Consider the following 13,770-nt stretch of genomic DNA (forward strand, 5'->3'; position numbering starts at 1 on the left):
TATAGGCCCACCTATTAACACTTGGGATATAGGAATAATATCAGTGTTGAGAGTGTCATTATGGTGCACCGCATGATGATAATTTTCCCGTTGCCCAGCAGCCTCAACTTTGATCAGCTTTATAACACTTGATATCTTTCTCCACCTCCCGACCATTTTTTTTACCGCTTGAATAACAAACATCAATTCCGTGGGATTAGACGAGCTTCATGTCTGAAGGCGCAAGGTGGTCTTCGCTTTTACTTCCTTTGATTTTGAACCCGTGGTTCATCAGAGGATAATTCGCCGATGCAAACCAGCGCCCAGGACGAGCATGACATCTATATCCAAAAGCCACGCTAGACCAATAGGCCGCAGCAAGGGCAGCTGGCGGCGCATTGCCTTCTTTTTGTATTAAGCTGGGATATAATGGAACCGGAACCCCTTGAACTCTTCCGGCTCCAGGCAGGCAGCAGGCTAGGAACTTCGAGTGTCAACGGTCGTCACGGAAAAATGGCGTATTCCCGAATATCTGGTTCACCATGGTATAAATTATAGAAAAGCGAGATAAGCGGTGCCTACCAAGGTTGGGTATATATCATGGCTAATGTTGAGTGATAGGGTATGTTAACCCATCGTATGGAGGCCGCTCTTTTAGATCTTATTTACGGAGTATTTTATTCCATATTTTGAAGACAAACTTTCTGCTGCAAGTATATGCAATAAAATCATACCTTTTTTCAGACCTCTATGCTGTTAAAGATCGTTGCACAATCCTTTAGATCTATTGAAGTTAAATTAAGCCTTTGCTATTAGAGTAAACAAGATTTGAAGCCACTTGAATAGCTCTTAAATAGTAAATCAGAGCTAAATTTTCATGCGTAGTTTCACCGCTATATTGACGGAATTGATAGCCATGGGAGGCCATCCTATAAACACCAGCCTCTACGGAGTATTGTGGATATCACTTTAGGTTAGGTTATACCAGGATAACCCCTTTTCAAGAAAGTCTTTAGAGCCTCATCGACAACTGACCAGCCTCGGATCAAAACCTGACCTCGGCTCGTTCAGTTCTTCTGTCAACTGTCGACTGCGTGCAGGGTTGAGATATAACCTACCCAGCTCAGCCATAACATCCAAAAGTTCGTCCAACAGACTATCATTGCAGTTTCGAATGTTGGTCATCTAGGCAACGTTCAGATATTGGTCTGGTTGTACCGATTATTTCCATGATATGTTTATTCCAGGCCTCTGATGCTGTCTGCCATATCATCCCAGCACTGCGAGGTGGTTCTGGTTCATTAACTCGCGCGACAGATATGTATATGCCAGGCAAGCAGTTCGCCATTGCTACTACAATAGCCTATGGGCTGGGGTGGTTCAACCATGGGGGCCGGCATATTATTCTTAACCAATGAAGGAACCTGGTAAGAATATCACTGGAGGCGAGATAGATATACACGCGGAGCCTCAGTTAATTTACTTTCACTAGCCTGGTTCTATCCGCCGCGGAAGGTGATATGACCGCACACTATTACGCATACTATTACCCAATAGATATTACTATTGGATGATAATCGACAAGGTTCCGACGTCAACTTCATATCTCGCATGGAGAGCAAGTGTGATAGAATATTCTATTCTTCTTTGTTTCTTCTATTTCACTATGGAGTGAGAAGGTAATGGGGATAAAAGTCATCATGCTCAACCGCATAGCAACGACATCAACTGCATGCAAGGTATAGTATATCCTCCTCTATTCCGCGAAGATGAGCCACATATCGCCGAGTTTTATATATAACGTGGGCTTCGTAATAACCACCAAAAATGGGAAAAAAACGAGAAAGAAAAAGAAAAAAGGCCGTGTATCAAGGATCGTGAATAGTCGTTTAAGCGCCGTTTACGCCATTGCCGCTGCCGCTTCCGTTATTAATCTTTGGTGCGACGAGAGCCTTCTCCAGAGCCTGCAGGACATCTGCCTTGAGATCTTCGCCGTCCTCGATACCGCAGCTGAGACGGATGAGGTCGTCAAAGACACCGGCGATCTCACGCTGTTCCTTGGGGATGCCGGAGTGGGTCATGGCTCCAGGAACCTCGACGAGAGACTCGACGCCACCGAGAGATTCAGCGAGGACGAAGATCTGGGTAGACTGGCAGAAACGTTCGGCAGCTTCGTGGCCGCCCTTGATGCGGAAGCTGAGCATTCCGCCGCCCATGCCGTTGCGGTGCTGTTTGATGGCGATCTTGCGGTGGGGGTGGGAGTCGATGCCAGGGTAGTTTACGCTCTGGACGTGTGGGGAGGATTCAAGGGCGTGGGCTACGATGGTAGCGTTTGCGGTGGCTTCTCTAGCGCGGAGGTGGAGGGTCTTGAGACCGCGGTGGGCGAGCCAGCAGTCGAATGGCGAGGGGACGGCGCCAATTGCATTTTGAAGGAAAGTGAGTCTGGTCTTGATCTCTTCGGAGTTGAAGGCCGCGACTCCCATGAGGACGTCCTAGGGCTGTTAGCTGACGTTAACGAAAAGAGTGAAGATTACTTACAGAGTGGCCGTTGATGTATTTGGTGACGGAGTGCATGACGATATCAGCGCCGTGGTCGAGCGGGTTCTGGATATAGGGACTCAAGAAGGTGTTGTCGACGACGACCATGATGCCATGCTGATGCGCAATGGTAGCAACATGGCGGATATCAACCAGTCCCAGGGTCGGGTTGGATGGGGACTCGATCCAGATCAGCTTCGTCTCGTTGGGACGGATCAGCTTGGCCACGTCGGTCTCGATGGTGGGCGTGAAAGTGACCTCGATGCCGTGGGCAGCGGCCACCTTGGTGAAGTATCTGTGAGTGCCGCCGTAGACGTCAGAGATGGACACGACGTGAGATCCGCCGGCGAGAGACTGGAGGATGTTGGCCGTGGTGGCCGAGCCAGAGGAGAAGGCGAGGGCGTATCGGGCGTTCTCTAGCCCCGCGACGGCCGTCTCGAAGTTGTCTCTACAGTGTGTTAGTACCTATAACTGTGATATAGATGAAGATGCATGACTGGATATAAGTGTAGAAGACTGACCTGTTGGGGTTGGAGCTTCTGGTATACTCGTAGTCACCGATTGGTTTTCCCAAGCTGTGCTGTATGAAGGTGGTGGAGAGGGATATCTACACCTGTCAGCGCTATACAGCATCATCACGACGGAGAGCTTACGGGAGAGATGACGGCTCCAGTGGTCGGCTCGATGGGCGCGCCGACATGGACGGCTCTCGTTCCAAAGCGATGAACTGGCGATGGCGCTCTCGGAGGCGTCTCGATGGTGCCCTTGTGTTCCTGCTGGACGGGCAGCACGCTCGATGGGACGACGGTGGTGGCCATTGTATCTTATATCTTCCAATATTCTTCTTCCAATATTCTTCCTTCTAGTCTTCTCGTCTATACTCTTGTATTCTCTCTTGTGTGCTGTACTCTGTATCCAAGAAGAGGGGAATCCGTGGATTATATAGCCGGTATAAAACCCGAACCATGGAATACCCACAAGGGATCCTTTCCCAAGTGCAAATTCTATTATCCCCAGCGTCGTATTATTAAAAAAGCACATCTACGCACTTCCATCGCAACAGCCGGCGCAAGGGCAAAACGCAAAAGGCAAAAGGCAAATCCAACCTGCGCTTCGTTCTATTATTAATTCTTCGGAACTTTCTGCTCTCCGTTTAGCTATACGAGCGAGGTCCGACGCTTAAATATTCCGTCATCGTCCCCTCGCTGAGGAATCACAGTAACTGATTGATAATCTTTCCTTTGTATAACCATCTCACACATCTCGTCATCCGTCCATGATCGCGGGGCAAGGCATGTCTGAGACGCGGTGTCTAGCGTTCGCTTGGCGGCCGCTTGTCGTAGGGACGCTTGATGCGTGGTTGGTTTTGCGATCCGATAGGTTCTCGCCTTCTCCCTTCTCCCCCTTCGTGCGCACAAAGTCGGCGTGGAGAAGATGTTGCTGCGCGGCGATGCAGGCCAATCCATGTCCTAGAGCGAGCCGAGAGGAAGATCCTCGACTTGTACTATTCACCGCCGAAGAAGCAATGCGGACCGGATGAGGGGAAGTGCATTCGTTCAGTCGAAGGGCGTTCAGGACCACCAGGCCACCAGGCCGAGACCAGCAACTTGCATCGAGCCCTGGCAGCTGTTAGTAGATGAGGATGGTATGTCTAAAAATGTAAGTATGAGGAGGGGACGCACGATGATCGAGTAAGGAGGCTTTCGGTCCGGCGATGCGGCTCCGTTCTGGAGATCGGGCCCGGCGGGCACCTGGTCATGCCATTCTTCCTGCTCGACTCGAAAGCGCACCGTCTCGCCGACGTCGAAGTAGAAGATGCCGCCGTCGCCGTTGTCCCAGATCCAGACCTGGTCTTTCATGTCGCTGGATAATGTTAGCGTGGCCATGGATGTAGTAGGTATAACTTACAATCTCGCGCCATCAAGCAGCAGGTCAGGAGGGATGATAATGTCGTTGAAGAACTCGACTCCAACTATCGTAGTCAGCGTCGTGTATACTGCAAGTGTATGGGAGAGATACGTATATGGGAGAGATACGTATATGGGAGAGATACGTATATGGGAGAGATACTTTTTATTCCCTGCTCTGTGCCATTGGTGATCTTCCCGATGATGACTTCGCCTTTAAACGGCCTGAAGACGATGATGCGGAATTTTACTGTCGCCGTCAGCCACGCCTTGTCGTGGACATCGGCGTATACTCACCATTGACGTTGACCAGGCCCGTTCCATGACCGATCAGCCCATCCGAGGACTCGAGCAGGTCGTAAAAGGCGATGCAGAGGCCGACATTTTGTATAACCTGTCCTGTCAGCGTGCGTCGTTATGCTTGTAGACAGAGATGCTCACCTTGTTGGCGTACTTTTCGTTGATGTTGTCTTCGATGGCGACGGAGCTGAGCTTGGAGAAGTCTTCTGGAGATATCTGCACCAGGTCGGAGATGGTCGTCTTCTCAAGTTAGTATCAGGTTGAGTATAGGTAGCAGTATACTCACCAGGAGAAACATGTTAACTGCTCGTAGGGTATATAGTAATGGGTATAGCTGTGAATATTTCAGACTGAATATTTCCTAGCAATTTTCAGCCAGTCATTACAGGATATCACAAGACCGGGAAGAGTAAAAGGAGAAGAGAATAAATAAAGAGAGAGAGAGAGAAAGAGAGAATGGATATATTAATTGTGAATTATAATTTTTATCCATCTCCATCTCCAACTTGACCTCCCACCAAAAATATCCAAAGCTCGCGGAACATCGTTTTCCCGTGTTTACAGCATGAAGATTTCAAAGATACACCCGACAGCTATCGATATCGACGTTAATATCTGTAGACATCTTTACATCAATTGGCATAGACCTGTATAGATATCGGTATAGATATCGGTATGCCCTGATTGGTGGACATCGAGGAGGTAAAACATCAAACCCTGCAGATCCCTCCATCTCCATCTCTTCACCTCTTCTCTTCCTACACTCACCACATCACCTATACCACGACTATCTCTACCATGAGCGGCTTCTCGTTCCCTCCCCCCCCTCCTCCGCCCAACACGTCCTCAACCACCTCGAGAGGCGGCCGAGATGCCCACCGTGGCCGTGGAAGAGGCCGAGGACGAGGCGCCGGCCACCAGCATCCTACCTTTCACCAGCCATACCCTCATCAACCATATACACAACCATACCCTCAACCATATACACAACCACCTCATCAACCATATACACAACCATATACACAACCAGCATATATACCACCTATGCGCTGGGGCTTCGACAACCAACCGCGAGTCCCCTCCAAACGCCCCATCACCGCACCTCTACCCGTCCCCAGCTTCAACACCCTATCCTCTAAACCACCACCACCTACATCCTCGTCCCGCCCCCGCAAGCAACGAAAACACAACCAGCTAGGCCTGACGCCGAAAACGGAAGAGCACGAGTCAAGCGAGGAGGATGTAGACGCAGACGTGGACGAGGAGGTGAAGCTGGCAGGGTCGGTGACGGGGGAGCTGCGGTTCAGTTACAGGGGGCGCACGTCTACGCTGGGCTCTACGGCGGAGGTGGCAGCGTGGATCGAGGAGAGGAAGAGGCGGTTTCCTACGCGGGAGAGAGTAGAAACTAAGAAGGAGGAGGAGAAGAGAGAGAAGGACAAGAGAGAAGAGAAGAGGCAACAAGAGAGAGAAGAGGAGAGGAAGAAGAAGGAAGAGAAGAGAGCCGAGAGAGAACTGGCGAGGGCGAAGGTGGACAGGCTGAGGGAGAAGCTGGCGCGGCAGGAGAGGAAGCTCGCGCAGGCAGAAGACTATACCTCTTCCAGCGGCAGCGACAGCGACAGCGACGGACCAGAACAAGCCTCCTCCCGCCGCCAACGCCCCGATCGCGTGCCCCAGCCCGTGAGAGCAACATCGAGAGACAACCCTGCTAAAGAGAGAGACACCCCAAGAGAAAAAGACAGGGAGAAAGGGAAGAAGAGATTGCTACAGCGGGTGAGTGCGCTAAGATCGAAGTGTAGGGTAATCTCCGCTGACCGTGTCTTATTAGCTGCTGCTGGGCCAGCGGGAGGAGGAGGATCGCCGGGTGACGCAGGCCATCCTCTCCCTGGGCGCCGCCGGCCTCCTCGATAGTCCGTAGCCCATGCGACCATCCATACGACTATCTTATACCTCCCTTACCTATACCCTCTTACTCTTACCCTACCTATACCCTACTCTTACCCTTACTCTTATACCCTCCTCCCTCTACCATCCCATCCTCCCTCTACACCCTCCCTCCCCCATCTTCTCTCCCCCTCTTCTATACCTATGCACTGCCCCTACCTACCTAGGTAGCTGCCATGCATGGTCCATGGTTCGTGTCCCAAAGAGGCTAGCGGCATGTAACCGTTCGCACGCGGCCCTTGGCATGGATGTACCTCCCCTGCCAAATTAGGTACAGGGATACTTGTTTATCCCGCTCGTTCCTGCCTCATCCGCAAGCTCCATGCGCCAAGACCGTCCATGCTAGGAAAGTGCGCACAGGGGGTAAAAGTCTATCCGCCCGCCTTAAATATTCTCTCCTACCTACCTTACTCAACTCTACTCAACTCTACTCAACGGTCTCTTCTTCTCTTCTCTGGTATACGAACTTCTACGGTGATAGCTACTATACTGTTACTCTACGTTATACTACTCTACTATATACCATGAAGTTGATGTACTATCTCTCCCTAGCGGCGGTGGTGGCCGCAGAGTCGATGGAGAACGCCTTCCAGGTGCCTCCAGGCGGCTACCACTTCACCGCCGGCCACCCGACCACCCTCACCTGGAAGCCCTCGACGCAGGGCACCGTCACCATCAAGCTGCAGATGAACAGAGACATCACCCCGGGCTCCGGCATCGTCCTCGGCGGTGCGTTTTACCCTTTGCTCTCTATAGATATATGCTGACTGAAGTAGGAAACCTGCCGAACTCGGGGTCGTTCTCGTTCGTGCCCATGGCCAGTCTGGTCCAGGGCAAGGACTACACCATCGAGATCATCGACGACACCAACCCGATCAACTACAACTTCACCCCGACCTTCACCGTCGACGGAGCCACGGGCAGGCCCTCGGGCACTCCCACCCCAACTCACTCTACCTCCTCTTCTACCTCTACCTCCGACTCTTCCACCATGACCACCATGACGACCACCACCACCAGCAGCAGCGAGACTTCTACGTCCACCGAGTCATCCTCCTCTACGGAGTCGTCTACGGAGTCTGAGTCGTCTACTTCTACCGCCTCCTCTACCAGGACGTCAGGCACCAGCATGCCCACAGGCAGCGCACCCGACCCCAACGGCGCCGTCTCCCTCGCCCTGCCTGGCGGTCTCCTCTCCGTCGTCCTCACTCTCATGGCACTTCTATAGCCCTTGTCCTTCTTCTTACTTTCTTGCTCTATGCTCTATGCTCTATGCTCTATGGTTGCTGCTATTGTTTAATAGTAATGTTGTATGCTTCGCGGCGGATACCCCTGCCTAATGTTTTCCCTTCTTGTATACCACGTTAGCCGTACTTATTCTTAATCATGTATTTACCCTTTCTCTTTTACCTCTTTTATACCTTTCTCTCTTCTACTACTACTGTGTAATGTTATCCGTTAATGCAGTGTATGTGTGATACTATGCGTGTAATACTATGCAGTGGTAGTGTGACGTTATCTACCCGCCCGGTATGCGCTGGCCCGTCGCGCGCTTCTCGTCTTCGGCTTCCCTCCTTTTTTCTTCCCCTTCATCTTGAACGCAGGCTTAGCCCCGTCTTTCGCCCTGTACCCTTCAAACACCACGGAAGTAGACGCCGTCGTAGACTTAGCCGATCCCAACGGCGTAAAATTGGCGTTCCGTCCAGCACCGGCACCAGCGTCCCACGCCTTGCGCTTAACCCGCCTCTCCTCCCTCCTCATACCAGCAGCAACAGCACGACCGAACAGCTTCTCTTCTTCTCCTTTCCCCTTCTTCCCCATCTGCCCCTTCACACCCTCCCTCACCCCCTCAGAGCCAACAACCACCTTCTTAGCTCTCGTCACCCTCAGTCGTCTAGGAAGTAGAGGAGGGTATTTCTTCCCATCACATAACAGCGCTGATTCAACACCATTCTCGTCTCGGAACTGAACGTATGCGAACCCCTTACCTACCCTCGTAAGCCTGTCACGCACGACACGAACACCTTCCACACTCCCCTCGCCGCACTGGGAGGTGAAAGTCCGCCATAGCCCTTCCTCTACGTCCCCGCCAGCAACAACTTTCTTCTTCTTCCCCTTGTCGTCTTCAGATGTTTCTTCATCGACGAAGCCTAGGTTCCCGACAAAGACGCACCGGGTATGATCTATGCCTGCTGGCCGGGAGACGCTATCGACTCGTAGATGTCTATCTAGCACCACGCTGCCGTTTAACTTTAACGCTTTCTTCGCTGCCAGGGTGGTAGAGTATACCACGTATGCATTTGTGGATTTGGTAGTAGAGTCCATCAGTTCCTTTTTGGCATATGCTGCTCGTCGAGGGAGGGCGGTGGATGAGAAGGCAGTAGATCTGAAGCGGAGGGATTCTACCTTGTGCAGCACACTGGAAGAGGCGGATGTAGAAGTAGAAGTAGAAGAAGAAGGGAGGAGGGAAGAAAGGTGGGCGAGGAGGGTCTTTTTGGCGGACTTGGACCTGATGGCTTCTGTAGAGACGTTGGAGAGGAAGAGGGTGCGGGAGGCCTTGTCGAGGGCTTCGGGGGTGGTTTTGTTCAGGGACTCGTGGGTTGGGATGATCTCCTCTTCCTCTTCCTCTTTAGTGGCATCTCCAGCGTCATTGTCTGGTTTCGTGCGCTTAGGCTCATCCTTGCGCGGGAGGTCTTCTCTGGTCAGGCGCTGGAGGTAGGCTGCCTCGAGGTCCTCGTTGTCAGTCCCTCGCTTGCGCTTGCGTGACGTCTTTTCGTCTTCCATCTCTACATCTTCATCTTCTTCCTCTTCATCGTCTTCTATATCTTCCCCTTCATCTTCTTCCTCGTCATCTTCCACATCATCATCATCATCTCTCGGGTATCCATATGCAGACTTCACCTCAGGAGCTTTCACCGGCCCAGCCTAGATATCGTCAGTACAAGTATAACCAGCTAGAAGGCAAACTTACACTCTGCGCAAACAGCGCCGCAAGACCTGGATCAACCTTCGCTGCTACCAGTGGAATGGCCCCAGAAGTGACGTTGGGAGTAGTGGTAACGGCACCCTCGGCCGACACACCCTCCTTCGACTGGCTCTTTGCTTTCTTGCCCATCTTCCTATCGGCTTGGAGGGCTCAATTGGAGATGCTGATAGATATCTCGGCTGTATATTTTATTTCTGCGCAGATAAATTTCCGCCCTTGGCGAGGTCATGTGATGCATACACTTTCATCCACTCCATCTTACTTGTACATTCTGTCTTTACTATGATCCTGACTATCATCAACTGACTCTCACCTCACTGTTACTCTTACTATCACTGTTACTCTTACTCTCACTCTACCCTTACTGTCATGTCACTGCCATGTCACTGCTGTCTCCTTCCTGTAAATTGCCTTAGGTAATACATGACTCAGCAAGGCGGTGACTCTCTTCTCCCTCTGATTGGCTGTAGATGGCAGATCGACGCGGCAGAACGCCCACCGCCCTGTATGGTAACGTCGTATCTCACATACACCGATACACTGTATTATTACGTCACATTACACCTTCTCCCACCAAAACTAGCCACAAACTCCGCGTGTACCATCGTCACGGTATGTAAAAAAGGTCACCCACCCTTGCTCAGGTCAGCGGAAGCATCCCCAAAGATGCTTCATCCTCAACTCGGCTTCTCTTCTTCCTGCTCGCACTCTCGATGCTCTCCCGCTGGCACCGCACGCTGACATTCACACTCACCCAGCTCACGCTCGCCCGTCCTCCAGCTCGCTGCGTCCGCCGACGCCGCATCCTGCTCCCGCACCCTCGCCCTCTCCTCGCCCGGCCTGACTCCATCTCCTGCTCGAGCCAGCTCAGACGGCCCCCTCACAGCGCCCGTCCGCTCCCTGCACGAACGCATGAAACTCCGACCCTGCTATGCTCGAACAGTCCTACAGCTAGCGAGATAGCAGGGCTCACGAGCTCGTTCGTACGCTGGGGACACTCCCGCCGGCTTTGCGATCCGCCTCTGACGCTCTCGTGCGGGAACGGAACCGCGAGAAGAGCACAAGAAAAAAACTTCATCCCAAACCTGTTGGCGCTGGACGATATAGGTACGTTATTCCTACCGCAACGCGAGGATACAGGGAACGCATCTCTCCAAGGTGGACGCTCTGCTGGTGATGCTCTCGACCACGCCGTTGGGTTTGCGATCGACCCTGGGAAAATTTGCCCGTGGCCAAATAGCCGAGCCCCTACCATACCCTCACCTGTCTCCTATCGATGTCAGATCGAGATGATACGACGATGATGTGATCCCGCAGCTCTCAATTTTGAGCTCAGGTTAAATTTTGATGCTGGTCGTTGACTGACATTTGCCTGTGGATAGCCACCAAACAGACAAGCCCTTTCACCTTCGACAAGACACCCCCAATATAAACAACCACCCACCCTCTATTTTCATACGAACAGCTACGATGCTAGCAAACAACACCTCCATTGACCTGCGATTCCAAGCAGGCTCAATGCCAACTTCCCTCGCAGACGCCATAGACTCCGACTCCCGCTCCAGCAGCCTCTCAGACATCGACGAAACCCTCTCCCACGGCCAGCTAGACGACCTCTCTCCACGTCCTTCCAAGTTTGCTTCCGAAATCGACTCAGAGGCAGAGACAGAGCGGATAGAAGACTCGCCGAACCACATTCGCGATCGGGACAAGGCTAGCATCGTCCTCAGCGGAGTCGGAGGCGTCTTCGCCAGTCCCAGCAAACTGGCACAGTCCACAACATACGACGAGCTCAACGATGATGAAGAAGATGAAGAAGACGAAGCAGAAGACACAGAGGCGTCGCCTAGTAAGCCGGGACGATCAGTGAAGACGAACGGCAACGGCAATGCCAGTGGCAACGCCTTCGTCGAGAAGGAAGTCGAGTTTAGAACTTCTAAGCTATTAGACTCGCACTCGACGTCGCAGGAGACGCTAAATTTGATCAAGAAGCGCAAGAGAATGAACTCGGTTCATGACCTGGCGGCTATGGCTCGAGATGATGACGATGAAGAACCTGCGCGTAAGCGCCGTGGGTCAATCGCCATTGAACCCTCGGCCGACGACGAGTCGATATATCCCAACGCCCGCCAGACGCCAGGCGAAGACGAAGTTGAGCCCGACGTCGAACCTGAAGCTGAGGCCGAAGTTGACGCTGAAGTTGACGACGAGATGGACAAGTCAAAATTGAATCGCAACGAGACCTCCAAACCTCCTAGTCCCAGCCCGGTATCGGACGAGACATATCTTTCCCCATCGACTAAGCGAGGTAAGAAAGGGAAACGGGACAAGAGACGGGGTAAGAAGGGGAATAACGATACATACGAAGACTCGACTCCCGGCACTGGGTCTGTCGTGGAGAGTAATGGCATCGACGCCGTGGACGACCAGGGGGTAGACGACACACTGGTCGATGCTGGAGATGATCCAGAGGCGACGGTGAAGATGGAAGAATGTAAGTCTAGCCTGCTAGCAAGAGGACCGCGAATGCCTAGCTGACTGATCGCGAACAGTGACCAAGAAGACCACAGCATTGGATCTATTATCGGATCTAGAACGACATTTCGCGACACTGCGCGACAGGTAAGCATCCAAACCCATTCAATATTACAAAACCCGCCTAACATTTGTACAGAATATACGATGAACGAATATCAAACATCAACAAAGAACTCGCCCAACTCTCCTCTCCGACACCCACCCATCCCGAATTCCTCCGCCAATCCGCCATAATCCAATCCCACATCGCAGCCAAAATCCACCACGAAAAAGCCCTACACGCCTACAAACTGCAAGCACTCTGCGTCAAATCCCGCGCCGAGCGAGCCCAATGCAACTCATCCTACTACCAAACCGTGCGCGAGATCCGCGAGTCCGCCCTCGACGCCGTCTCCGAACATCAATATAAAGTCCAGCACGACAGGTTTGGCGGCATCGGCATCAACAGTCCCGGCGCCGGTATTGGTTCGGGCACTTATACCGGCTTAGGCGGACCAGGAACAGGCATTTTAGCCGACTCCACCTCCGACGCAGTGACCGAATACACCATCCCCTTCCCTACCCGTCTAAGTAAACAGATCGCACACCAGGCAGCGTATAATCGAGAAGTTGCAGTGTTAGCTGGGTTTGCGAAATATGTTGGGTTCCCTGCTGCGCCGTCGTTGAAGGCGTCGAGAGGCCAGGAGATGGAAGAAGATCTCGAGAAGATGGGCATACGCGTGCGGCGATAGCGGGATACCGTGCTATATCATACCATATGAAACGGGAGGCGTTATATCATAAATATCATACACTACACTTATTATACCATTTCACGGACTGCGGTGTTGTTCGTTGGCATCCTCCCTCGCTCTGCATTTTGATTTATCCTTACTCTTCACACATTACCTTGTCCTGCCATGCTCTATCTTGTCTTCTCTTGCGTTGTCTCTCTTTACCTCTGTTAAACGGCTACGGAGTACATGATTTATAAACTTGGTGGACCTGCATCTGGATACGGAGCCTGACCCAGCTCTGGTGTAATTGATCGTCTTTGTCTTTGTCTTTGTCTTTATCTTTACTTTACCTGCCTGCATCCTCTTGTCTCCTCTCACTCGACCTATCATTCATACCACTACCTACATACATACCTTAACCTATTCCCATCCTATCATTTACCCAATACATTCAACCAGTCTACCTCACCCCGCTCCCTTATTCCCTTCAATTGTGCCACTTATTCTGCCTCAAACATATCCTTATACCTGGCGTGACTATGGATGGATGGGGACATTTTGCCTTTAGACCCGGAAGCGAAGCAGCGTATGTAATGGCCCATGCATACGAACGAATGAACGAACAAATGGAAACGAAACCCTTGGGTTTTAATCTTCTAGTTGAATATTGCACACACCGTTTGCCTGTCTGGCCGGCTTTTTCTTTGTCATGTACTTTACTTTATATACCTGAGCTATACCATCTCCTTTACTTGTTGTCTATTATACCGCATATGCATTTGATGGGATAGGGATGCGTTGTGATTGTTAAATATGGAATCAAGAGAATAACTATCTTTATATGAAACTTATGGCGTATTGGACG

General features: G+C 51.7%; 5 protein-coding genes across 5 annotated transcripts; 2 read left to right on the forward strand and 3 right to left on the reverse strand.

The window, feature by feature from the left end:
- Window positions 1–1,868: 1,868 nt before the first annotated feature.
- Window positions 1,869–3,335, reverse strand: GIQ15_04864 (cystathionine gamma-lyase; the record flags this gene model as incomplete). The annotated part of the gene is made up of 4 exons (XM_033552281.1): window positions 1,869–2,471; window positions 2,518–2,965; window positions 3,039–3,124; window positions 3,171–3,335. 4 exons carry the CDS (start codon window positions 3,333–3,335, stop codon window positions 1,869–1,871), a joined length of 1,302 nt encoding a protein of 433 aa, XP_033406011.1.
- Window positions 3,336–3,783: 448 nt separating this feature from the next.
- Window positions 3,784–5,022, reverse strand: GIQ15_04865 (DNA-directed RNA polymerase; the record flags this gene model as incomplete). Its single annotated transcript, XM_033552282.1, has 7 exons — window positions 3,784–4,143; window positions 4,200–4,380; window positions 4,426–4,489; window positions 4,588–4,674; window positions 4,722–4,818; window positions 4,866–4,964; window positions 5,011–5,022. 7 exons carry the CDS (start codon window positions 5,020–5,022, stop codon window positions 3,784–3,786), a joined length of 900 nt encoding a protein of 299 aa, XP_033406012.1.
- A 746-nt stretch (window positions 5,023–5,768) lies between these two features.
- GIQ15_04866 (uncharacterized protein) lies at window positions 5,769–7,893 on the forward strand (the record flags this gene model as incomplete). The annotated part of the gene is made up of 4 exons (XM_033552283.1): window positions 5,769–6,494; window positions 6,550–6,631; window positions 7,218–7,394; window positions 7,442–7,893. 4 exons carry the CDS (start codon window positions 5,769–5,771, stop codon window positions 7,891–7,893), a joined length of 1,437 nt encoding a protein of 478 aa, XP_033406013.1.
- Window positions 7,894–8,180: 287 nt separating this feature from the next.
- Window positions 8,181–9,780, reverse strand: GIQ15_04867 (nucleolar protein 12; the record flags this gene model as incomplete). Its single annotated transcript, XM_033552284.1, has 2 exons — window positions 8,181–9,590; window positions 9,637–9,780. 2 exons carry the CDS (start codon window positions 9,778–9,780, stop codon window positions 8,181–8,183), a joined length of 1,554 nt encoding a protein of 517 aa, XP_033406014.1.
- A 584-nt stretch (window positions 9,781–10,364) lies between these two features.
- Window positions 10,365–12,920, forward strand: GIQ15_04868 (uncharacterized protein; the record flags this gene model as incomplete). Its single annotated transcript, XM_033552285.1, has 4 exons — window positions 10,365–10,849; window positions 11,034–12,145; window positions 12,204–12,273; window positions 12,326–12,920. 4 exons carry the CDS (start codon window positions 10,365–10,367, stop codon window positions 12,918–12,920), a joined length of 2,262 nt encoding a protein of 753 aa, XP_033406015.1.
- Window positions 12,921–13,770: the final 850 nt, after the last annotated feature.

Source organism: Arthroderma uncinatum (genome assembly GCF_011692745.1).
Source record: "Arthroderma uncinatum strain CBS 119779 chromosome Unknown scaffold3, whole genome shotgun sequence".
NCBI lineage: Eukaryota > Fungi > Ascomycota > Eurotiomycetes > Onygenales > Arthrodermataceae > Arthroderma > Arthroderma uncinatum.